Raw genomic sequence first — 24,844 nt, 5'->3', positions numbered from 1 at the left:
ATGACCTCTGACTCCCAAGCCTGGGCTCTTTCCACTGAGCCACACTGCTTCTCAGCGCTTACTATGGGCCAGGCACTGTTCTAAGCGCTGGGGGAGGTACAAGATAATCAGGTTGGACACAGTCCCTGTCCCACATGGGGCTCACAGTCTTCTGAGGCACAATAACTGAGGCACAGAGAAGTGAAGTGACTTGCCCAAAGTCACACAGCAGACAAATGGCGGAGCTGGGATCAGAGAAGCAGCATGGCTCAGTGGAAAGAACACGGGCTTTGGAGTTAGGGGTCATGGGTTTGAATCCCGGCTCCGCCAATTGTCAGCTGTGTGACTTTGGGCAAGTCACTTCACTTCTCTGTGCCCCAGTTCCCTCATCTGTAAAATGGGGATTAAGACTGTGAGCCCCCCGTGGGCCAACCTGATCTCCTTGTAACCTCCCCAGCGCTTAGAACAGTGCTTTGCACATAGTAAGCGCTTAATAAATGCCATTATTATTATTATTATAAGCCATGATCTTCTAGCAGCGTGGCTCAGTGGAAGGAGCCTGGGCTTGGGAGTCAGAGGTCATGGGTTTGAATCCCGGCTCTGCCACTTCATTCATTCAATCGTATTTATTGAGAGCTTACTGTGTGCAGAGCGCTGTACTAAGCGCTTGGGAAGTACAAGTTGGCAACATATAGAGATGGTCCCTACCCGACAATGGGCTCACAGTCTAGAAGGGGGAGACAGACAAAGCAAAACATATTAACAAAATAAAATAAATAGAATAGTAAATGTGTACAAGTAAAATAAATAGACTAATAAATCTGTACAAACATATATACAGGTGCTGTGGGGAGGGGAAGGAGGTAGGGTGGGGGGGATGGGGAGGGGAAGAGGAAGGAGGGGGCTCTGTCTGGGGGCACTTGTCTGCTGTGTGACCTTGGACAAGTCACTTCACGTCTCTGGGCCTCGGTTACCTCATCTGTAAAATGGGGATGAAGACTGTGAGCCCCACGTGGGACAACCTGATCACCTTCTATCCCCCCCAAGTGCTTAGAACAGTGCTTTGCACATAGTAAGTGCTTAACAAAATGCCATCATTTATTTATTTTTTTTTTTTCGGACTCCCAAGTCAGAAAAATAGTGGGCTCTATCCACTAGGCCATGCTGCTTCTCGCTTAAGACAGGATAAGAGAGTAAGTGCTACCAAGGAGCACTCAAAGTGTCTGCTTTGAGCAGAGCACTGTATTAAGCACGTGGGAGCAGAGAGTAGCGTTAGTGGTTAGGAACCCTGCCCTCACAGAGGTCACAGTCCACTTTGTGCAGAGCACTGTACTGAGCAATTGAGAGAGGACATTAGAGTTAGCATGCGATTCCGGCCATCAAGGAGTTGACAATCCAGTCAGAGGAAAGAGACGCTAAAATAAATTACAGACAGGAGAAAGTTTAAAGCTATCCAGCCTCGTTAATCCGAGCGTTTATCCTGGAAGCCCTGCCTCCTGTCTCCCCCCTCTTCATTTTGTACTTCACTCTACTGCCCAGATTCATTCATTCAATCGTATTTATTGAGCGCTGGCTGACTGTGTGCGGGGCACCGTTCTAAGCGCTTGGGAAGTCCAAGTTGGCAATGTATATCATCATCAATCGTATTTATTGAGCGCTTACTATGTGCAGAGCACTGTACTAAGAGCTTGGGAAGTACAAATTGGCAACATATAGAGACAGTCCCTACCCAACAGTGGGCTCACAGTCTAAAAGGGGGAGACGGAGAACAAAACCAAACATACTAACAAAATAAAATAAATAGAATAGATATGTACAAGTAAAATAAATAAATAAATAGAGTAATAAATATGTACAAACATATATGCATATATACAGGTGCTGTGGGGAAGGGAAGGAGGTAAGAACAGGGGGATGGAGAGGGGGACGAGGGGGAGAGGAAGGAAGGGGCTCAGTCTGGGAAGGCCTCCTGGAGGAGGTGAGCTCTCAGTAGGGCCTTGAAGGGAGGAAGAGAGCTAGCTTGGCGGATGGGCAGAGGGAGGGCATTCCAGGCCTGGGGGATGATGTGGGCCGGGGGTCGACGGCGGGACAGGCGAGAACGAGGTACGGTGAGGAGATTAGCGGCGGAGGAGCAGAGGGTGCAGGCTGGGCTGGAGAAGGAGAGAAGGGAGGTGAGGTAGGAGGGGGCGAGGGGATGGACAGCCTTGAAGCCCAGGGACGGTCCCTACCCAATAGTGGGCTCACAGTTTAGAACAAAACAAAACATATTTACAAAATAAAATAAATAGAATAAATATGTACAAATAAAATAAATAAATAAATAATAGAGTAATAAATCCGTACAAACATATATACATATATACAGGCGTTGTGGGGAGGGGAAGGAGGTAAGGCCGGGGGGATGGGGAGGAGGGGGGATCATATTTCTAAAAAAACCCATTCAGTCCACGTCACTCCTCAATCCTGGACCCCTTCCAATGTGGCTTCCACTCCCTTCACTCTACAGGAACCGCCCTCTCAAAGGTCACCAATGTTCTCCTTCTTGCCAATTCCAACGGCTCCTCCTCCGTCCTAATCCTCCTCGACCTCTCAGCTGCCTTAGACACCGTGGACCATCCCCTTCTCCTCGATATATTATCCCATCTTCACGGACTCTGTCCTCTCCTGCCTCTCCTCTTATCTCTCTAGCAGTTCATTCCCAGTTTCCTCCTCTCACTCCCATCTCCTAATTGTGGGGGTCCTTCAAGGGTCAGTTCTGGGTCCCCTTCTATTCTCCATCTATACTCATTCCCTTGGAGAACTCATTAGCTCCCATGGCTTCAACTACCAGCACTATGAGAAGCAGCGTGGCTCAGTGGAAAGAGCCCGGGCTTTGGAGTCAGAGGTCATGGGTTCAAATCCCGGCTCCGCCACTTGTCAGCTGGGTGACTTTGGGCAAGCCACTTAACTTCTCTGTGCCTCAGTTCCCTCATCTGGAAAATGGGGATGAAGATGGTGAGCCCCACATGGGACAACCTGATCACCTTGTAACCTCCCCAGCACTTAGAACAGTGCTTTGCACATAGCAAGTGCTTAATAAATGCCATCATTATTATTATTATTATTATGAGGATGATACCCAAATCTCCATCTCCTCCCCTGATCTCTCTCCCTCTCTTCAGGCTCGCATCTCCTCCTGCCTTCAAGACATCTCTACTTGGACGTCCTCCCAACACCTCACACTTAACGTGTCCAAAATAGAACTCCTTATCTTCCCACCCAAACCCCCATCCTCTCCCTGACTTTGCCGTCACTGTAGATGGCACCATTCATTCATTCATTCAATCGTATTTATTGAGCGCTTACTGTATGCAGAGCACTGTACTAAGCGCTTGGGAAGTACAAGTTGGTAACATATAGAGATGGTCCCTACCCAACAGTGGGCTCACAGTCTAGAAGGGGGAGACAGAGAACAAAACAAAACATATTAACAAAATAAAATAAATAGAATAAATATGTACAAGTAAAATAAATAGAGTAATAAATATGTACAAACATATATACAGGGATCACACAGCAGACAGCCTTTCCTTTCCCTTCAAGGCCCTACTGAGAGCTCACCTCCTCCAGGAGGCCTTCCCAGACTGAACCCCTTCCTTCCTCTCCCCCTCGTCCCCCTCTCCATCCCCCATCTTACCTCCTCCCCTTCCCCACATCACCTGTATATATGTATATATGTTTGTACACATTTGTTACTCTATTTATTTATTTATTTTACTGGTACATATCTATTCTATTTATTTTATTTTGTTAGTATGTTTGGTTTTGTTCTCTGTCTCCCCCTTTTAGACTGTGAGCCCACTGTTGGGTAGGGACTGTCTCTAGATGTTGCCAACTTGTACTTCCCAAGCGCGTAGTACAGTGCTCTGCACACAGTAAGCGCTCAATAAATACGATTGATGATGATGATGATGACGGGTGGCAGAGCAGGGATTAGAACCCACATCCTCTGATTCCCAGGCCTGCCACTCTTTCCATTAGGCTGGGCTTCTTCTCTATAAGATAATAAGATCGGATGAAGTTCCTGTCCCGTATGGGGCTCCGAGTCTTAACCCCCATTTTACAAGTGAGGTAACTGAGGCACCAAGAAGTGAACTGACTTACCCAAGGTCACACAGCCAACATGTGACAGAAGAGGAAACTGTTCGTAAGCTGGGGAGAGTTTCTAGATGACATTTTACAGAGTGACTCACGTTGCTAACCCCATGCCCCAGGGGTCCGTGATCTATTTTAGCCTTGGAATTACTTCCTGCCCCAGAGGCCCGTTGGCCAGCTCAGCCTGAGACCTGCTCCTGCCCCAGGGGCCTGGGGGCCATTTATTCATTCACTGAATCGTATTTATTGAGCACTCACTGTGTGCAGAGCACTGTACTATCATCATCAATCGTATTTATTGAGCGCTTACTGTGTGCAGAGCACTGGACTAAGCGCTTGGGAAGTCCAAGTTGGCAACATATAGAGACGGCCCCTACCCAACAGTGGGCTCACGGTCTAAAAGGGGGAGACAGAGAACAAAACCAAACATACTAACAAAATAAAATAAATAGAATAGATATGTACAAGTAAAATAAATAAATAGAGTAACAAATATGTACAAACATATATACATATATACAGGTGCTGTGGGGAAGGGAAGGAGGTAAGATGGGGGGGGATGGAGAGGGGGACGAAAATTGTTCTCCAGGAATCCTTCCATGATTCATTTAATAATAATGTTGGTATTTGTTAAGCACTTACTATGTGCAAAGCACTGTTCTAAGCGCTGGGGTAGGTACAAGTTGATCAGGTTGTCCCACGTGAGGCTCACAGTCTTAATCCCCATTTTACAGATAGGGTAACTGAGGCACAGACAAGTTAAGTGACTTGCCCAAAGTCACACAGCTGACAATTGGCAGAGCCGGGGTTTGAACCCATGACCTCTGACTCCAAAGCCCGTGCTCTTTCCACTGAGCCACGCTGCTTCTCTTAACACTCCACTTCCATTTCCACTGCTTCCATTGCCACTTCTTGCCTTTTCAATTTAACAGCTCTAGCACTTATCAGTCAATTCAATTTGTTAAACACTTTGTGTGCAGAGCCCTGTACTAATCACTTTGGAGATTACAGTATAATAGAGTAGGTAGAAATTTTCCCTGCTCACAAGTTTACATATTAATTGACCAACACCACTATTTTATTCCATTTTATTTTATTTTATGCCCTCCCTCTGCCCATCCGCCAAGCTAGCTCTCTTCCTCCCTTCAAGGCCCTTGGGTAGTACAAGTTGGCAACGTGTAGAGACGGTCCCTACTCAACGACAGGCTCACAGTCTAGAAGGGGAGACAGACAACAAAACATGTAGGCAGGTGTCAAAGTCGTCAGAAAAAATAGAATTAAAGCTAGATGCACATCATTAACAGAATAAATAGAATAGTAAATATTTACAAGTAAAATAGAGTGATAAATCTGTACAATCTGTGTAAATCTGCTGTGGGGAAGGGAAGGAGGTAGGGCAGGGGGGATGGGGAGGAGGAGAGGAAAAAGGGGGCTCAATCTGGGAAGGCCTCCTGGAGGAGGTGAGCTCTCAGTAGGGCTTTGAAGGGAGGAAGAGAGCTACCTTGGCGGATGTGTGGAGGGACAAAATTCCAGGCCCTGGGAAGGATGTGGGCTGGGGGTCGATAGTGAAGGAGATGAGCCTTCAATAAGAAAAATAACAATGGTCTATGTTAAGCGCTTACTATGTGCCAGGCACTGTACTAAGCGCTGGGGTGGATACAAGCAAATCTTGTTGGACACAGTCTCTGTCCCATGTGGGGCTCTCAGTTTCAATCCCCATTTCATAAATGAGGGACTTGAGGTACAGAGAAGTGATGTTGCCGACTTGTCCTTCCCAAGCGCTTAGTCCAGTGCTCTGCACACAGTAAGCGCTCAATAAATACGATTGAATGAATGAATCAAGTGACTGACCCAAGGTCACACAGCAGACAAGGCTTTGAAGAGGAGGAGAGTCACGGCCTCTTTGGATATGAGGTGGTAGGACGTTCCAGGCCAGTGGCAGGATGTGGGTAATTGTGTGGGTGGATCGTGCACTCGGTAAGTGCTCAATAAATATGATTGAGTGAATGAATGAATGAACGAATGAATGAAAGTTGGGGTTCAGTGGAGGAAGAATCATTCTCCCCTGAAGTTAGGGGAACAGGAGACAGAGAAATGTGGGGTATCATGTGGTAATGCAGAACTCTAGACTGTCAGCTCATTGTGGGCAGGGAATATGTCTGTTTATTGTTCTATTGTGCTCTCCCAAGCACTTAGTACAGTGCTCTGCGCACAGTAAGTGCTCAATAAGTAGGATTGAATGGATGAACGAATGAATGAATAAACAAAGGAATGAACTCAGAATTCAGGGCCCTCCAGATCCAAGGGTCCTGGTTGGAGTTCTAGATTCTAAGCTCATTGTGGGCAGGGAATGTGTCCGTTTACTGATGCATTGTCCTCCCCTGAGCGCTTAGTACAGTGCTCTGCACACAGTAAGCACTCAGTAAATACGATGCTTTGATGCTACTGATGCCTGTTTACTTGTTCTGTTTGGCTGTCTGTCTCCCCCTTCTAGACTGTGAGCCCGTTGTTGGGTAGGGATTGTCTCTATCTGTTGCCCAGTTGTAATAATGATGGCATTAATGAAGCACTTACTATGTGCAAAGCACTGTTCTAAGCTTTCTCTCTGACCCTGGTCTCAGCTCCATTAATTAATTAATAATAATAATAATAATAATAATAATAATGGCATTTATTAAGCACTTACTATGTGCAAAGCACTGTTCTAAATGCTGGGGAGGTTGCAAGGTGATCAGGTTGTCCCACGGGGGGCTCACAGTCTTCATCCCCATTTGACAGATGAGGGAACTGAGACACAGGGAAGTTAAGTGACTTGCCCAAAGTCACCCAGCTGACAGTTGGGAGAGCCGGGATTTGAACCCGTGACCTCTGACTCCAAAGCCCGGGCTCCTTCCATTGAGCCACGCTGCTTCTCGTGGCTTGCACTTTCCAAACGCTTAGTACGGCACTTAGTAAGCGCTCAATAAATACGACTGAATGTATTGGCTCAGTGGAAAGAGCCCAGGCTTTGGAGTCAGAGGTCATGGGTTCAAATCCCAGATCTGCCAATTGTCAGCTGTGTGACTTTGGGCAAGTCACTTCACTTGTCTGTGCCTCAGTTATGTCATCTGTGAAATGGGGATGAAGACTGTGAGCCCCCCGTGGGCCAACCTGATCACCTTGTAACCTCCCCAGCATTTAGAACAGTGCTTTGCACATAGTAAGCGCTTAATAAATGCCATTCTTCTTCTTATTATTATTATTAATTAATTAATGGATCTGAGACCGGGGTCAGAGAGATGACATCAATCAATCAATCAATCAATCGTATTTATTGAGCGCTTACTGTGTGCAGAGCACTGGACTAAGCGCTTGGGAAGTACAAGTTGGCAACATATAGGGACAGTCCCTACCCAACAGTGGGCTTACAGTCTAAAAGGGGGAGACATGGTCAGCTTTGTCTCTGTTTGGCACCTGGGTTGAGAAGTTTGGGTGACTAAGATGGCAGGAAGTGTCCTGGGTGGGGGGAGAGGAGGGGACGATGGTGGGGGGCAGGCAGGAAGCCACCCGCTTCCGGCAGGGACAAGTCACTTCTCCCTTGGTCTGGGATTTTGAAATCGTGATGATGAGGAGACCCAGGCCAGGGGCCTGGGGAAAGGAAAGGGTGGGTCCCCTGAGGAGCCCCAGGACATCCTCCCGGGCCCCTCCCCTTTTCAGATCACTCTCAGTCACCACATCTCGCACCCAGAACCCGGGACAGGACCCACCGGCTGGTAGCATGGAGGGTGAGTGGATCCTACCCTAACCTGGAGGGGTCTGAACTTCAGGGAGGCCGGACCCCAGAGGATGATGATTGTTTTATTTTGTTGGTATGTTTGGTTTTGTTCTCTGTCTCCCCCTTTTAGACTGTGAGCCCACTGTTGGGTAGGGACTGTCTCTAGATGTTGCCAATTTGTACTTCCCAAGCGCTTAGTACAGTGCTCTGCACATAGTAAGCACTCAATAAATATGATTGATGATGATGATGATGATGATTTCCCCCTTTGAGACTGTGAGCCCACTTTTGGGTAGGGACTGTCTCTATATGTTGCCAATTTGGACTTCCCAAGCGCTTAGTACAGTGCTCTGCACACAGTAAGCGCTCAATAAATACGATTGATTGATTGATTGATTGATGATGATGGTATTTGTTAAGCGCTTACTATGTGCCTGGCAGTGTTCTAAGCACGGGGTGGGGGAATACAAGGTCATCAGGTTGTCCCATGTGTAGCTCACAGTCTTCATCCCTTAATCCTAATGAGGGAAATGAGGCTCAAAGAAGAAGAATTGTGGTATCTGTAAGGCGCTTACTGTGTGCGAGGCACTGTCCTAAGCGCTGGGGTGGGATACAAGCAGGTCAGGTTGGAAGCAGTCCCTGTCCCACGTGGGGCTTACGGTCCTCGTCCCCACGAGGATCTCATCAGATAAGTGCTTAGTACAGTGTTCTGCACACAGTAAGCGCTCAATAAATACTATTGAATGAATGATAATAATAATAATAATAATAATAATGTTGGTTAAGCACTTACTATGTGCAAAGCACTGTTCTAAGCTTTGGGGGTGATACAAAGTGATCAGGTTGTCCCACGTGGGGCTCACAGTCTTAATCCCCATTTTACAGATGAGGTCACTGAGGCTCAGAGAAGTGAAGTGACTTGCCCAGGGTCACACAGCAGACATGCGGTGGAGCCGGGATTCGAACCCCTGACCTCTGACTCCAAAGCCCGGGCTCTTTCCACTGAGCCACGCTGAATCCCAGAAGACCCGGGGTGGGGTTCTCCAGGTGGGCAGACTGGGAGGGGAGAAGGGGCCTCCTTTGGAACTCAACTCTTCTTTTCATTAATTAATTAATTAATCAATTAATCAATTAATTAATTCATTAATTCATTCGTTCGTTCATTCATTCATTCGTTCGTTCATTCATTCATTCATTCATTCGTATTGACTGAGTGTTTTCCGTGTGCAGAGCACTGGACTGAGCACTTGGGAGAGGACTATAGAACAACAGCCATGTTCCGCGCCCACAGTGAGCTGTTTATTATTCTACTGGACTCTCCCAAGCGCTCAGTACAGTGCTCTGCACACCGTAAGCACTCGATAGATATGATGGACTGATTCCTCTCTGCTCTCGGGGGCCGGTTGGACTTGGGGGATACAGCCTTCCTGTGGGGAGCGGGGGTCCTCAGGAGGATGGCACATCATCATCATCAATTGTATTTATTGAGCGCTTACTGTGTGCAGAGCACTGGACTAAGCGCTTGGGAAGTACAAGTTGGCAACATATAGAGACAGTCCCTACCCAACAGTGGGCTCACGGTCTAAAGGATGAGAATGAAGCAGTCGGTCACTCAGTCCACCGTATTTATTGAGTGCCTACTATATGCTGAGCACTGTACTAAGCGCTTGGGAAGCAGTGTGGCTCAGTGGAGAAGCAGCGTGGCTCGGTGGAAAGAGCACAGGCTCTGGAGTCAGAGGTCGTGGGTTCAAATCCCAGTTCCGCCAGTTGTCAGCTGGGTGATTTTGGACAAGAAACTTCACTTCTCTGGGCCTCAGTTACCTCTTCTGTAAAATGGGGATTAAGACTGTGAGCCACCTGTGGGACAACCTGATCCCCAGCGCTTAGAACAGTGCTTTGCACATAGTAAGCGCTTAATCAGTCATATTTACTGAGCGCTTACTGCGTGCAGAGCGCTGTACTAAGCGCTTAACAAATGCCATCATTATTATTGTTACAATAGGACAATAAAATGGATACGTTCCCTGCCCGTAGCGAGCTTACAGTCTAGAGTTGTATATATGTTTGTACATATTTATTACTCTATTTATTTACTTATTTATTTTACTTGTACATATCTATTCTATTTATTTTATTTTGTTAGTATGTTTGGTTTTGTTCTCCGTCTCCCCCTTTTAGAGTGTGAGCCCACTGTTGGGTAGGGACCGTCTCTAGATGTTGCCCACTCGGACTTCCCAAGCGCTTAGTCCAGTGCTCTGCACACAGTAAGCGCTCAATAAATACGATTGATTGATTGACTGATTCCCACGTGGTGAAGCCAGTCTGGCCAAGGGGGGCTGACAAGAACCCCCTGAGAGCTGGGGGTGGGGGGCACCGGTCGGGTGGACTGAGGGGACCACCCACGGCCCGTAGTTCGCGGGGGCTCAGGCGGAGATGGACCACAGCCCCTGGGGCAGGGCGGTGGAGAGGACAAGAGGGGGTTCTCCTGGGGGTCTTGACAGGAGCGAGGGTCTCGCCGAAGCCGAGCGGAGCCAGCCTCGCCTCCCCGGCACCCCCGGAAACTCCGGGACCCCCAACCCAGCCTCAGAAGCCAACCTACTTGGAGGACAAAGTCCAGATCCCTGACGCAGATGGGGTGAGTCCTGGGAGAGGCCTACAGGCCGGGCGGGACCTGGTGGGATCCGTAGAATGGAAGCTCGTTGTGGGCAGGGATCGTGTCTACCAACTCTGTTGGGTTGGACTCTCCCGTGCTCTGCACACAGGGAGAGCTCAGTAAGTATGATGGACTGACTGCAAAGGGCCTGAGGTGAGGAGGAGGATGATAACCTACGCATCAGGCAAAAACTCCTCACCCTGGGCTTCAAGGCTGTCCATCCATCCCCTGGCCCCCTCCTACCTCACCTCCCTTCTGTCCTTCTCCAGCCCAGCCCGCACCCTTCGCTCCTCCGCCGCTCACCTCCTCACTGTTAGGCCTCGTTCTCGCCCGTCCCGCCATCGACCCCCGGCCTACGTCCTCCCCCTGGCCTGGAATGCCCTCCCTCCCAACATCCGCCAAGCCAGCTCTCTTCCTCCCTTCAAAGCCCTACTGAGAGCTCACCTCCTCCAGGAGGCCTTCCCAGACTGAACCCCCTCCTTCCTCTCCCCCTCCCCATCCCCCCCCGCCCTACCTCCTTCCCCTCCCCACAGCCCCTGTATATATGTATGCATGCTTGTTCGTATCTCCCCCTTTTAGACTGTGAGCCCACTATTGGGTAGGGACTGTCTCTATATGTTGCCAACTTGGACTTCCCAAGCACTTAGTACAGTGCTCTGCACACAGTAAATGCTCAATAAATATGATTGATGATGATGATGATTTATTACTCTATTTATTTTATTTGTACATATTTATTCTATTTATTTTATTTTGTTAGTATGTTTGGTTTTGATCTCTGTCTCGCCCTTCTAGACTGTGAGCCCACTGTTGGGTGGGGACCCTCTCTAGATGTTGCCAACTTGTACTTCCCAAGCGCTTAGTCCAGTGCTCTGCACACAGTATGCGCTCAATAAATACAATGGAATGAATGAATGATAATGATGATGATGACGAGAGGCAGTGTGGCCCAGTGGAAAGAAGGACGGTCCTGGGAGTCAGGGGACCTGGGTTCTAATCCCAGGCCTGCCATTTGTCTGCTGTGTGACCTTGGGTGAGTCCCTTAACTTCTCCGCACCTCAGTTACCTCGTCTGCAAAATAAGGATTCAATCCCAGTTCTCCCTCCTACTTTCATTCATTCAATCGTGTTTATTGAGTGCTTACTGTGTGCCGAGCACTGTACTAAGCGCTTGGGAAGTACAAGCTGGCAACATATAGAGACGGTCCTTACCCAACAGTGGGCTCACAGTCTAGAAGGGGGAGACAGAGAATAAAACAAAACATATTAACAAAATAAAATAAATAGAATAAAATAAATAAATATATAAATAGAGTAATAAATACCTACAAACATATATACGTATATACAGTCTACTTAGACTGTGAGCCCCATGTGGGAAATTATTAACCTGTATCTGCCCCAGCACTTAGTATAGTTCTTCACACATAATAAGTGCTGAACAAATACCACAATTATTATTATTATCATCATCAATTATTATTATTACTACTACTATCATATTTATTATTATGGCCAAGGGGAGGTGACCGACTATTCTACTATTTCCCCGCTCTTTAATCTATTTTATTGTCCGTCTCCTCCTTGAAACTATACGTTCCTGGAAGACAGAGATTGGGTTTATCAATTCTGAGGAACTGTATTTTCCCAAGCAATCTGTACAGTGTTCTGCGCGTATATTATAATAATGATAATAATAATAATAATAATAATAATAATAATAATAATAATAATGGTATTTGTTAAGTGCTTACTATGTGCCACACACTGCTCTAAGTGCTAGGGGAGATACAAGGTGATCAGGTTGTCCCACGTGGGGCTCACAGTCTTAATCCCCATTTTACAGATGAAGTAACTGGGGCACAAAGAAGTGAAGTGACTTGCCCAAAGTCACACAGCTGACAAGCGGCGGAGCCGGGATTTGAACCCACGACCTCTGACTCCCAAGCCCGGGCTCTTTCCATTAAGCCACGCTGCCGTAAATATCGTTGATTGATTAATTAATTGATGGACGTGGGTAGAACGGTCATTAATTGATCGATGGTATTTATTGAGCGCTTAGTGTGTCCAGAGCACTATACTAAGCTTTCGGGAGAGAACAATACAGGCTGATCGATATGTTCCCTTCCCACAGTGAGCTCACAGTAGTCAGGGAAAGCTTCCTGGAGGAGGTTTCAATCAATCAATCGTATTTATTGAGCACTTACTGTGTGCAGAGCACTGTACTAAGCGCTTGGGAAGTACAAGTTGGCAACATATAGAGACAGTCCCTACCCACCAGTGGGCTCACAGGTTTCATTGGGTAGGGAGAGGTGTCCTCTGGACGGTAAACGCAGCAAAAGTGTCAGTTGTATTGTTATATCGTCCTCTCCTAAGCGCTTAGTACAGTGCTCTGCAGACGGTAAGCGCTCAATAAATACGATTGAATGAAAAAATGAATAAATTATTGGGAGAGGGGACGGAGAGGGCCTTGAAGAAGGCGAGGCCCGGGATCAGAGAAAGAGTGAGAGGACGGGGCCGGGCCAGACTGGAAAACGACCCGAGAGGATGTTGGGAGTGGACATCAGCACCTGTATATATGTATATATGTTTGTACATATTTTTTACTCTATTTATTTATTTATTTTATTTGTACATATCTATTCTATTTATTTTATTTTGTTAGTATGTTTGGTTTTGTTCTCCGTCTCCCCCTTTTAGACTGTGAGCCCACTGTTGGGTAGGGACTGTCTCTATATGTTGCCAACTTGTACTTCCCAAGCGCTTAGTACAGTGCTCTGCACATAGTAAGCGCTTAATAAATACGATTGATGATGATGATTGATGACATGGATCGGAGATGATCCACTGAGTCACGGATGATGTGCCAAGTCATGGCAAACCTGCTGACTCACAGCAAATCTGTTGAATTCACATATTATTTTGTTAATATGTTTTGTTTTGTTCTCTATCTTCCCCTTCTAGACTGTAAGCCCACTGTTGGGTAGGGACCGTCTCTATATGTTGCCTACTTGTACTTCCCAAGCGCTTAGTCCAGTGCTCTGCACACAGTAATCTATCAATCAATCAATCGTATTTATTGAGCGCTTACTATGTGCAGAGCACTGGACTAAGCGCTTGGGAAGTACAAGTAGGCAACATATAGAGACGGTAAGCGCTCAATAAATACGATTGATGATGATGATGATGATGATCAGAGAAAGAGTGAGAGGATGGGGCTGGGCCAGAATGGAAAATGACCTGAGAGGATGTTGGGAGTGGACATGGATTGGAGATGATCCACTGAGTCACCGATGATGTGCCAAGTCATGGCAAATCTGCTGACTCACAGCAAATCTGTTGAATCACATATTATTTTGTTAATATGTTTTATTTTGTTCTCCATCTCCCCCTTCTAGACTGTAAGCCCACTGTTGGGTAGGGACCGTCTCTATATGTTGCCAACTTGTACTTCCCAAGCGCTTAGTCCAGTGCTCTGCACACAGTAAGCGCTCAATAAATACGATTGAATGAATGAATGAGTGAGTGCCTGAAGGGGAAGCTGGAGGTGGGGCTCAGTATAGCCTCCCCCTACCCCCTCCTCCAGGAAGCCATCCAGTCCGCCCTTGGCCGGAGGGCCTCCCCCTCCTCAATGGCCCCAAAACTGGCCAGGTGTTTCAGACCCCAAGAAATCCCCCCACCTATTCCCTCAATCGACTAATAATATTTATTAAAAATTGTGGTAATAATAATGATGGTATTTGTTAAGCGCCTACTTGGGGTCAAGCCCCATTCTAAGCGCTGGGGTAGACGGTGAGCTTGTCATGGGCAGGGATTGTCACTCTGTATTGCTGCATTGTAATAATAATTATTATTACGGTATTTGTTAAGCATTCAGTCATTCATTCATTCAATCGTATTTATTGAGCGCTTACTATGTGCAGAGCACTTACTATATGCCAAACACTGTTCTGAGCGCTAGGGTAGAGACACGTTAATAATAGTGTGGCTCAGCGGAAAGAGCCCGGGCTTTGGAGTCAGGGGTTGTGGGTTCAAATCCCACGTCCACCACTTGTCAGCTGTGTGATTTGGGGGAAGTCACTTCTCTGGGCCTCAATGACCTCATCTGTAAAATGGGGATGAAGACTGTGAGCCCCCCGTGGGACAACCTGATCACCTTGTAACCTCCCCAGCGCTTAGAACAGTGCGTAGCACATAGTAAGTGCTTAATAAGTGCCATTATTATTATTATTATTATTATTACTATACAAGGTTATCAGATTGTCTCACATCATCATCATCAATCGTATTTATTGAGTGCTTACTATGTGCAGAGCACTGTACTAAGCGCTTGGGAAGTACAAATTGGCAACATATAGAGACAGTCCCTACCCAACAGTGGGCTCACAGTCTAAAAGACTCACATAGTAAACACTTAATAAATACCAAGGTTACTAGTATAATTATGCTCTGCACACAGTAAGTGCTCAATAAATACCATTGAATGAATTATTATTATCTGGTTTATTTCTCTCTCTGTCCCTCTTTCTCTTTATCCCTTTCTTTCTTCTTCTTTCCGTTTCTCTCTCTCCCTTTCTTTCTCCTTCTTCTCTCTTTCTCTTCCTGTCTTCCTTCAAGAGAGAGAAGTAGAGAGAATAATAATAATTGTGGTATTTGTGAGGCACTCAATACTCTCCCAAGCACTTAGTACAGCGTTCTGCGTGCACTAAGCACTCCATAAATGTCCTTGATTGATTACTAGATTAAGTGATAGGCCAATTTGCTTGTAATTTAGTTATCAATCCCCATTTTACAAATGAGGTAACTGAAGTGCAAAGAAATGGGGGAAAATGGTATTTGTTTAGCACTTATTATGTGCCAAGCACTGCTGTAAGTGCTGGGGTAGATACAAGGTTATCAGATTGTCCCACGTGGGGCTCACAGTCTTCATCCCCATTTTACAGGTGAGGTAACTGAGGCACAGAGAGGTGAAGTGAGCCCCATTGTGAGCCCCATGTGGCTCACATGGAGAAGCAGCGTGGCTCAGTGGAAAGAGCCCAGGCTTTGGAGTCAGAGGTTATGGGTTCAAATCCCAGCTCCGCCAATTGTCAGCTGTGTGACTTTGGGCAAGTCACTTAATCAATCAATCAATCAATCAATCGTATTTATTGAGCGCTTACTATGTGCAGAGCACTGTACTAAGCGCTTGGGAAGTACAAATTGGCATCACATAGAGACAGTCCCTACCCAACAGTGGGCTCACAGTCTAAAAGGGGGAGACAGAGAACAGAACCAAACATACCAACAAAATAAAATAAGTAGGATAGAAATGTACAAGTAAAATAAATAAATAAATAAATAAATAGAGTAATAAATATGTACAACCATATATACATATATACAGGTGCTGTGGGGAAGGGAAGGAGGTAAGACGGGGGGATGGAGAGGGGGGACGAGGGGAGAGGAAAGAAGGGGCTCAGTCTGGGAAGGCCTCCTGGAGGAGGTGAGCTCTCAGCAGGGCCTTGAAGGGAGGAAGAGAGCTAGCTTGGCGGATGGGCAGAGGGAGGGCATTCCAGGCCCGGGGGATGACGTGGGCCGGGGGTCGATGGCGGGACAGGCGAGAGCGAGGTACAGTGAGGAGATTAGTGGTGGAGGAGCGGAGGGTGCGGGCTGGGCAGTAGAAGGAGAGAAGGGAGGTGAGGTAGGAGGGGGGCGAGGTGATGGACAGCCTTGAAGCCCAGGGTGAGGAGTCTCTGCCTGATGCGCAGATTGATCGGTAGCCATTGGAGGTTTTTGAGGAGGGGAGTGATATGTCCAGAGCGTTTTCTGGACAAAGATAATCCGGGCAGCAGCATGAAGTATGGATTGAAGTGGAGAGAGACACGAGGATGGGAGATCAGAGAGAAGGCTAGTGCAGTAGTCCAGACGGGATAGGATGAGAGCTTGAATTAGCAGGGTAGCGGTTTGGATGGAGAGGAAAGGGGCGGATCTTGGCAATGTTGCGGAGCTGAGACCGGCAGGTTTTGGTGACGGCTTGGATGTGAGGGGTGAATGAGAGAGCGGAGTCGAGGATGACACCAAGGTTGCGGGCTTGTGAGACGGGAAGGATGGTAGTGCCGTCAACAGAGATGGGAAAGTCAGGGAGAGGACAAGGTTTGGGAGGGAAGACAAGGAGCTCAGTCTTCGACATGTTGAGCTTTAGGTGGCGGGCGGACATCCAGATGGAGATGTCCTGAAGGCAGGAGGAGATGCGAGCCTGGAGGGAGGGGGAGAGAGCAGGGGCAGAGATGGAGATCTGGGTGTCATCAGCGTAGAGGTGATAGTTGAAGCCGTGGGAGCGAATGAGGTCACCAAGGGAGTGAGTGTAGATTGAGAACAGAAGGGGACCAAGCACTGAACCTTGGGGAACCCCCACAGTAAGAGGATGGGAGGGGGAGGAGGAGCGTGCAAAAGAGACTGAGAAAGAATGACCGGAGAGATAAGAGGAGAACCAGGAGAGGACGGAGTCAGTGAAGCCAAGGTCAGATAACGTGTTGAGGAGAAGGGGGTGGGCCACAGTGTCAAAGGCAGCTGAGAGGTCGAGGAGGATTAGGACAGAGTATGAGCCGTTGGATTTGGCAAGCAGGAGGTCATTGGTGACCTTTGAGAGGGCAGTTTCCGTGGAATGTAGGGGACGGAAGCCAGACTGGAGGGGGGTCGAGGAGAGAGTTGTTGTTGAGGAATTCTAGGCAGCGCGTGTAGACAACTCGTTCAAGGAGTTTGGAAAGGAATGGTAGGAGGGATATGGGACGATAACTAGAAGGTGAGGTGGGGTCAAGAGAGGGTTTTTTTAGGATGGGAGAGACATGGGCATGTTTGAAGGCAGAGGGGAAGGAACCAGTGGAGAGTGAGCGGTTGAAGATGGAAGTTAAGGAGGGGAGAAGGGATGGAGCGAGAGATTTCATAAGATGAGAGGGCCTCTGGGCCTCAGTTCCCTCATCTGTAAAATGGGGATTAAGACTGTGAGCCCCCCGTGGGACAACCTGATCGCCTTGTAACCTCTCCAGAGCTTAGAACAGTGCTTTGCACATAGTAAGTGCTTAATAAATGCCATTATTATTATTATTATTATTATTAAGTGACCTACCCAAAGTCACACAGCTGACAAGTGGCGAAGCTGGGATTAGAACCCGCAACCTCCGACTCCCAAGCCCGTGTTCTTTCCACTAAGCCACGCTGCTTCCTGTGCCACTTTCCCCAGCACTTAGTACAGCGAGTGCTCTGCACACAGTAAGCGCTTAATAAATAACAACTGAACGAATGAACGAATCAGGTTGGACGCAGTCCCTGTCCCCCGTGGGGCTCACAGTCTTCATCCCCATTTTACAGATGAGGCCACTGAGGCCCAGAGAAGCGAAGTGACTTGTCCACGGTCGCACAACAGACGAGTGGCAGAGTCAGGATTAGAATCCAGGTCCTTTGGACTCCCAGCCCCGTGCTCTGTTCCCTAAACCATGCTGCTTCTCAGAGATTTTTGTTAAGCAATTACTAAGTGTCGCACACTCTTCTAAGCACTGGGAAAGATGATGGTATTTATTAATAGTTGGGATATTTGTTAAGCGCTTACTACTTGACAAGCAGTATTCTAAATGTCAGGGAAGATACAGAATAATCACCTCGGATGGTATTTATTTATAATGGAAGTATTAAGATCTTACTAAGTATCAAGCACTCTTCTAAATTCTGGGGAAGATACAGGATTATCAGATAATAATAATAATTATGGTATTTGTTCAGCACTTACTAACACTGTTCTAAGCCCTGGGGGAGTTACAAGGAGATCAGTTTGCCCCACGGGGGGCTCACAGTCTTCATCCCCATTTGACAGGTGAGGTAACTGAGGCCCAGAGAAGTGAAATGGCTTGCCCAAGGTCTTGCAGCAAGCACGTGGCGGAGCCGGGATTCGAACCCACGGCCTCTGACTCCCGGGCCCGGGCTCTATCCATGAGGTCATGCAGAGCACTGTCACTGAACTAAGCATTTGGGAGAGTAATAATAATAATGGCATTTGTTAAGTGCTTACTATGTGCAAAGCACTGTTCTAAGTGCTGGGGGGGGATACAAGGTGATCAGGTTGTCCCACCGGGGGCTCACAGTCTTAATCCCCATTTTACAGATGAGGGAACTGAGGCTCAGAGAAGTTAAATGACTTGCCCAAGGTCACACAACAGACATGTGGCAGAGCTGGGATTAGAACCCATGACCTCTGACTCCCAAGCCCGGGCTCTTTCCACTGAGCCAACTTGTACTTCCCAAGTGCTTAGTACAGTGCTCTGCACACAGTAAGTGCTCAATAAATATGATTGATTGATTGATTGATTGAGCCATGCTGCTTCTCTACAATAATAATAATAATAATTATGGTATTTGTTAAGCATTTTGGATACAAGCAAATCGTGTTGGACACAGTCCCTGTTCCATATGCGTGGCTCATTGGAAAGAGCCCGGGCTTTGGAGTCAGAGGTCATGGGTTCAAATCCCGGCTCCGCCAATTGTCAGCTGTGTGACTTTGGACAAGTCACTTAACTTCCCTGGGCCTCAGTTCCTTCATCTGTAAAATGGGGATGAAGACTGTGAGCCCCCGTGGGACAACCTGATCACCTTGTAACCTCTCCCGCGCTTAGAACAGTGCTTTGCACACAGTAAGCGCTTAATAAATACCATTATTATTATTATTATTGTTATGAGAAGCAGCATGGCTCAGCGGAAAGAGCCCGGGCTTTGGAGTCAGAGGTCATGGGTTCAAATCCCGGCTCCGCCAATTGTCAGCTGTGTGACTTTGGGCAAGTCACTTCACTTCTCTGGGCCTCAGTTACCTCATCTGTAAAATGGGGATTAAGACTGTGAGCCCCCGTGGGACAACCTGATCACCTTGTAACCTCTCCCGCGCTTAGAACAGTGCTTTGCACACAATAAGCGCTTAATAAATACCATTATTATTATTATTATTATGAGAAGCAGCATGGCTCAGTGGAAAGAGCCCGGGCTTTGGAGTCAGAGGTCATTGGGTCAAATCCTCGCTCTGCCAATTATCAGCTGTGTGACTTTGGGCAAGTCACTTCACTTCTCTGGGCCTCAGTTCCCTCATCTGGAAAATGGAGATGAAGACTGTGAGCCCCAAGTGAGACAACCTGATCACCTTGAATCCTCCCGAGCACTTAGAACAGTGCTTTGCACATAGTAAGCGCTTAACTAATGCCATTATTATTATTATGTGGGGCTCACAGTCTCAACCCCAATTTTACAGATGAGGTAACTGAGGCTCAGAGAAGTGAAGTGACTTACCCAAGGTCACCCAGCAGATGTTTTCTACAAAAACATTCAGGATAGGTTTCCCCACTTCTCAAGAACCTCCAGTGGTTGCCCACCCGCCTCTGTATCAAACAAAAACTTTTCCCCATCGGTTTTAAAGTCCCCCATCCCCTCGCCCCCCTCTTACCTCACCTCACTCCTCTCGTACTGCAAGCCGGCCCCCACACTCCGCTCCTCGAATTCCAACTTCCTCAATGGCCCTCGATGTCTCCTGTCCCCCCACCAACCCCTGGCCCACGTCCTGCCTCTGGCCTGGAATGCCCTCCCTCCTCATATCCGACGACGGACAATGACTCTCCCCACCTTCAAAGCCTTTGTGAAGGCCCATCTCCTCCAAGAGGCCTTCCCTGATTAAGCCCTCCTTCCCTCATCTCCCACTCCCTTCTGCGTCGACTGGACTTGCTCCCTTTCTTCCTTCCCCCTCCCAGCCCCGTAGCACTTGATGATGATAATGGCATTTATTAAGCGCTTACTCTGTGCAAAGCACTGTTCTAAGCGCTGGGGAAGTTACAAGGTGGTCAGGTTGTCCCACGGGGGCTCACAGTCTTCATCCCCATTTTACAGATGAGGTAACTGAGGCACAGAGAGGTTAAGTGACTTGCCCAAAGTCACACAGCTGACAATTGGTGGAGCTGGGATTTGAACCCATGACCTCTGACTCCAAAGCCCGGGCTCTTTTCCACTGAGCCACGCTGCTTCTCTAATTCCACTTACGTCCTTCTCTGTCACTTCTTTATTTCTATTAATGTCTGTTTTCCCCCTCTAGACTGTAAGCTCGTTGTGGGCACGGAATGTGTCTGTTCCGTTGTTCTATTGGACTCTCCCAAGCGCTTAGTGCAGTGCTCTGCACACAGTAAGCGCTCAATAAATACTATTGAATGAATGAATTGTAAGTTTGTCCCTCTAGCCTATAATCTCGTCCCTCTAGGCTGTAAGCTTGTAGTGGGAAGGGAATATGTCTGTTTATCAATCAATCAATCAATCGTATTTATTGAGCGCTTACTGTGTGCAGAGCACTGTACTAAGCACTTGGGGAGTACAAATTGTCAACATATAGAGACAGTCCCTACCCAACAGTGGGCTCACAGTCTAAAAGTTTACTGTAAGCATAGTAGCGCTTAACAAATACCATCATTATCATTATTATTATTATTATTTGTTCATCGTTCTCTATGCATCAGGCACTGTACTAAGTGCAGTAGTGGATAATAATAACAGATAATGATAGCATTTATTAAGCACTTACTATGTGCAAAGCACTGTTCTAAGCGCTGAGGAGGTTACATGGTGATCAGGTTGTCCCATGGGGGGCTCACAGTCTTAATCCCCATTTTACAGATGAGGGAACTGAGGCCCAGAGAAGTGAAGTGACTTGCCCAAAGTCACGCAGCTGGCCATTGGCAGAGCTGGGATTTGAACCCGTGACCTCTGACTCCAAAGCCCGGGCTCTTTCCACTGAGCCACGCTGCTTCTCTACAATCGGGATACAATCGGGTTGAACACAGTCCCTGTCCCACGTGGGGCTCACAGTCTCAATCCCCATTTTACAGATAAGGGAACTGAGGCCCAGAGAAGTGAAGTGACTTCCCCAAGGTAACACAGCAGACGAGTGGCAGAGAGGAGATTAGAACCCATGATCTTCTGACTCTCAGGGCCGGGCTCCGGCCGCTACGCCATGCTGCTTCTCTAGAACTGTGCTTCGCACATAGTAAGCGCTTAAGAAATACCATCATTATTTATTATTTATTATTACTCTCCCCAATGCTTAGTACAGTGCTCTGCATACAGTATGCACTTGATAAATACGATTTATTCATTTCACTTGTACATATCTATTCTATTTATTTTATTTTGGTAGTATGTTTGGTTTTGTTCTCTGTCTCCCTCTTTTAGACTGTGAGCCCACTGTTGGGTAGGGACTGTCTCTATATGTTGCCAACTTGTACTTCCCAAGCGCTTAGTACAGTGCTCTGCACACAGTAAGCGCTCAATAAATACGATTGATTGGTTGATTGATTGAATGACTAGCCTGTATGGACCCCACAGTGGCCCACGACCCACAGATCGCTGCTGGCGGAAATCTAGATACCAGGCCGATTTCGTCCACTTCAGATTTATCCTTAACTGCTTTAACTCTGCCCTCTCCTCTGCCCGGCAAAACTATTTCTCCACTTTTATTGACACCCGTGCCCATTGCCCTCACCAGTTGTTCCCGACATTTAACTCCCTCCTCAGCCCCCCCACTTTCCCCATCCCTTTCCCTCAATGACCTGACCGCTATCCCAAGCGCTTAGTACAGTGCTATGCACACAGTAAGCGCTCAATAAATATGATTGATTGATTATTTCATCGACAAAATTGGCACTCTCGGGTGCGATCTCCCGAAAATCTCCCCTGCCCCTCTCCAGGCCCTCCCCTCTCCCATCAGTATCTCCAGAGGAAATCTCCTGCCTTCTCTCAAAAGCCGTAAGCTCACTGTGGGCACAGGATGTGTCTGTTCCATTGCTCTATTGGACTCTCCCAAACGCTTAGTACAGTGCTCTGCACACAGTAAGCGCTCAATAAATACGATTGAATGAATGAATAGTAAGTTGGTCCCTCTAGCCTGTAATCTCCTCCCTCTAGGATGTAAGCTCGTAGTGGGAAGGGAATATGTCTGTTTATTGTAAGCATAGTAGCACTTAACAAATACCATCATTATCATTATTATTTGTTCATCATTCTCTATGTGTCAGGCACTGTACTAAGCGCAGTAGTGGATAATAATAATAGATAATGATAGCATTTACTGAGCACTTACTATGTGCAAACCACTGTTCTAAGCGCTGAGGAGGTTTCATGCTGATCAGGCTGTCCCATGGGGGGCTCACAGTCTTAATCCCCATTTTCCAGATGAGGGAACTGAGGCCCAGAGAAGTGAAGTGACTTGCCCAAAGTCACACAGCTGACAATTGGCAGAGCCGGGATTTGAACCCGTGACCTCTGACTCCAAAGCCCGGGCTCTTTCCACTGAGCCACGCTGCTTCTCTACAATCAGGATAGAATCAGGTTGAACACAGTCCCTGTCCCACGTGGGGCTCACAGTCTCAATCCCCATTTTACAGATAAGGGAACTGAGGCCCAGAGAAGTGAAGTGACTTCCCCAAGGTAACACAGCAGATGAGTGGCAGAGAGGAGATTAGAACCCATGATCTTCTGACTCTCCTGCCTTCTCTCAAAATCCACCCCCTCCTCCTTTGCACCTCATCAAAACACTTGCCCCCTCCTTTCTTCCCTCCCTAACTGCCATCTTCAAAGAGAAGCACTGTGGCTCAGTGGAAAGAGCCCGGGCTTTGGAGTCAGAGGTCATGGGTTCAAATCCCAGCTCCGCCGATTGTCAGCTGTGGGACTTTGGGCAAGTCACTTCACTTCTCCGGGCCTCAGTTACCTCATCTGTAAAATGGGGATTAAGACTGTGAGCCCCCCGTGGGGCAACCTGATCACCTTGTAACCTCCTCAGCGCTTAGAACAGTGCTTGGCACATAGTAAGTGCTTAATAAATGCCATTTAAAAAAAAAACCAAACTGTTCACTCTCCATTGGCTTCTGCCCCACTGCTTTTAAATATGCCCGTGTCTTCCTTATCCTAAAAAACCCTCCCTTAACCCCACGGCTCCCTCCGGTTATCGCCCCATCCCACTCCCACCATTCCTCTCCAAAATCCTCGAGCGAGTCATCTACACCTGCTGTCTCATATTCCTCTCTTCCCATTCTCCCCTGGACCCCCTCCAATCTGGCTTCCGTCCCCTTCACTCCACAGAAACCTCCCTCTCCAAGGTCACCGACGAGCTCCTTCTCGGCAAATCCAACGGCCTCTACTCCATCCTAATTCTCCTCGACCTCTCAGCTGCCTTCGACACTTTTAGACTTTTAGACTGTGAGCCCACTGTTGGGTAGGGACTGTCTCTATGTGTTGCCAATTTGTACTTCCCAAGCGCTTAGTACAGTGCTCTGCACATAGTAAGTGCTCAATAAATGCGATTGATTGATTGATTGATTGATTGACACTGAGAACCACCCCCTTCTCCCGGAAATGTTATCCAACCTTGGCTTCACGGACTCCATCCTCTCCTGGTTCTCCTCCCACGTTTCTGGCCTCTCATTCTCAGTCTCTTTCACGGGCCAAGTACAAGTTGTTGCCAACTTGTACTTCCCAAGTGCTTAGTACAGTGCTCTGCACACAGTAAGCACTCAATAAATATGATTGATGATGATGATGATGATGATGGGCCCCTCCTCTGCCTCCCATCCCCTAACTCTGGGAGTCCCTCAAGGTTCAGTTCTGGGTCCCCTTCTATTCTCCGTCTACACCCACACCCTTGGAGAACTCATTCACTCCCATGGCTTCAAATCACACCTCTATGCTGATGACACCCAAATCTCCCCCTCCAGCCCTGATCTCTCTTCTTTTTTGCAGACTCACATCTCCTCCTGCCTTCAAAACATCTCTACTTGGCTGTCCTCCCATCCCCTCAAACTTAATATGGCTAAAACTGAACTTCTTATCTTCCCACCCAAACTCTGTCCTCCCTCTCACTTTCCCATCACTGTTGATGGCATCACCACCCTTCCTGTCTCCCAAGTCTGAAACCTTGCTCTTTTAGACTGTGAGCCCACTGTTGGGTAGGGACTGTCTCTATATGTTGCCAACTTGTACTTCCCAAGCGCTTAGTACAGTGCTCTGCACACAGTAAGCACTCAATAAATACGATTGATGATGATGATGATCCTTAGTAATAATAATAATTATGGCATTCGTTAAGCTCTTAATATGTGCAAAGCACTATTCTAAGCTCTGGGTTTGATACAAGGTGATCAGGTTGCCCCACGTGGGGCTTACAGTTTTAATCCTTATTTTACAGATGAGGTAACTGAGGCCCAGAGAAGTTAAGTGACTTGCCCAAAGTCACACAGCTGATAAGCGGTGGAGCCGGGATTAGAACCCACTACCTCTGAC

The 24,844-nt window shown here is 47.5% G+C and overlaps 1 protein-coding gene across 1 annotated transcript in view; it reads left to right on the top strand.

Moving 5' to 3' along the window:
• Nucleotides 1–9,141: 9,141 nt before the first annotated feature.
• Nucleotides 9,142–24,844, top strand: part of SLC11A1 (solute carrier family 11 member 1) — a 66,737-nt gene continuing 51,034 nt past the window's right edge. The window contains exons 1-2 of the mRNA XM_038755404.1: nucleotides 9,142–9,157; nucleotides 10,369–10,502. Of these exons, the coding sequence (XP_038611332.1) occupies nucleotides 9,142–9,157; nucleotides 10,369–10,502 (150 nt within the window). The remainder of the gene's footprint in view (nucleotides 9,158–10,368; nucleotides 10,503–24,844) is intronic.

Source organism: Tachyglossus aculeatus, chromosome 1, assembly GCF_015852505.1.
Source record: "Tachyglossus aculeatus isolate mTacAcu1 chromosome 1, mTacAcu1.pri, whole genome shotgun sequence".
Taxonomy (NCBI): domain Eukaryota; kingdom Metazoa; phylum Chordata; class Mammalia; order Monotremata; family Tachyglossidae; genus Tachyglossus; species Tachyglossus aculeatus.
The sequence above is the reverse complement of the archived record's forward strand: the minus strand, read 5'-3'. Positions and strand labels throughout refer to the sequence as shown.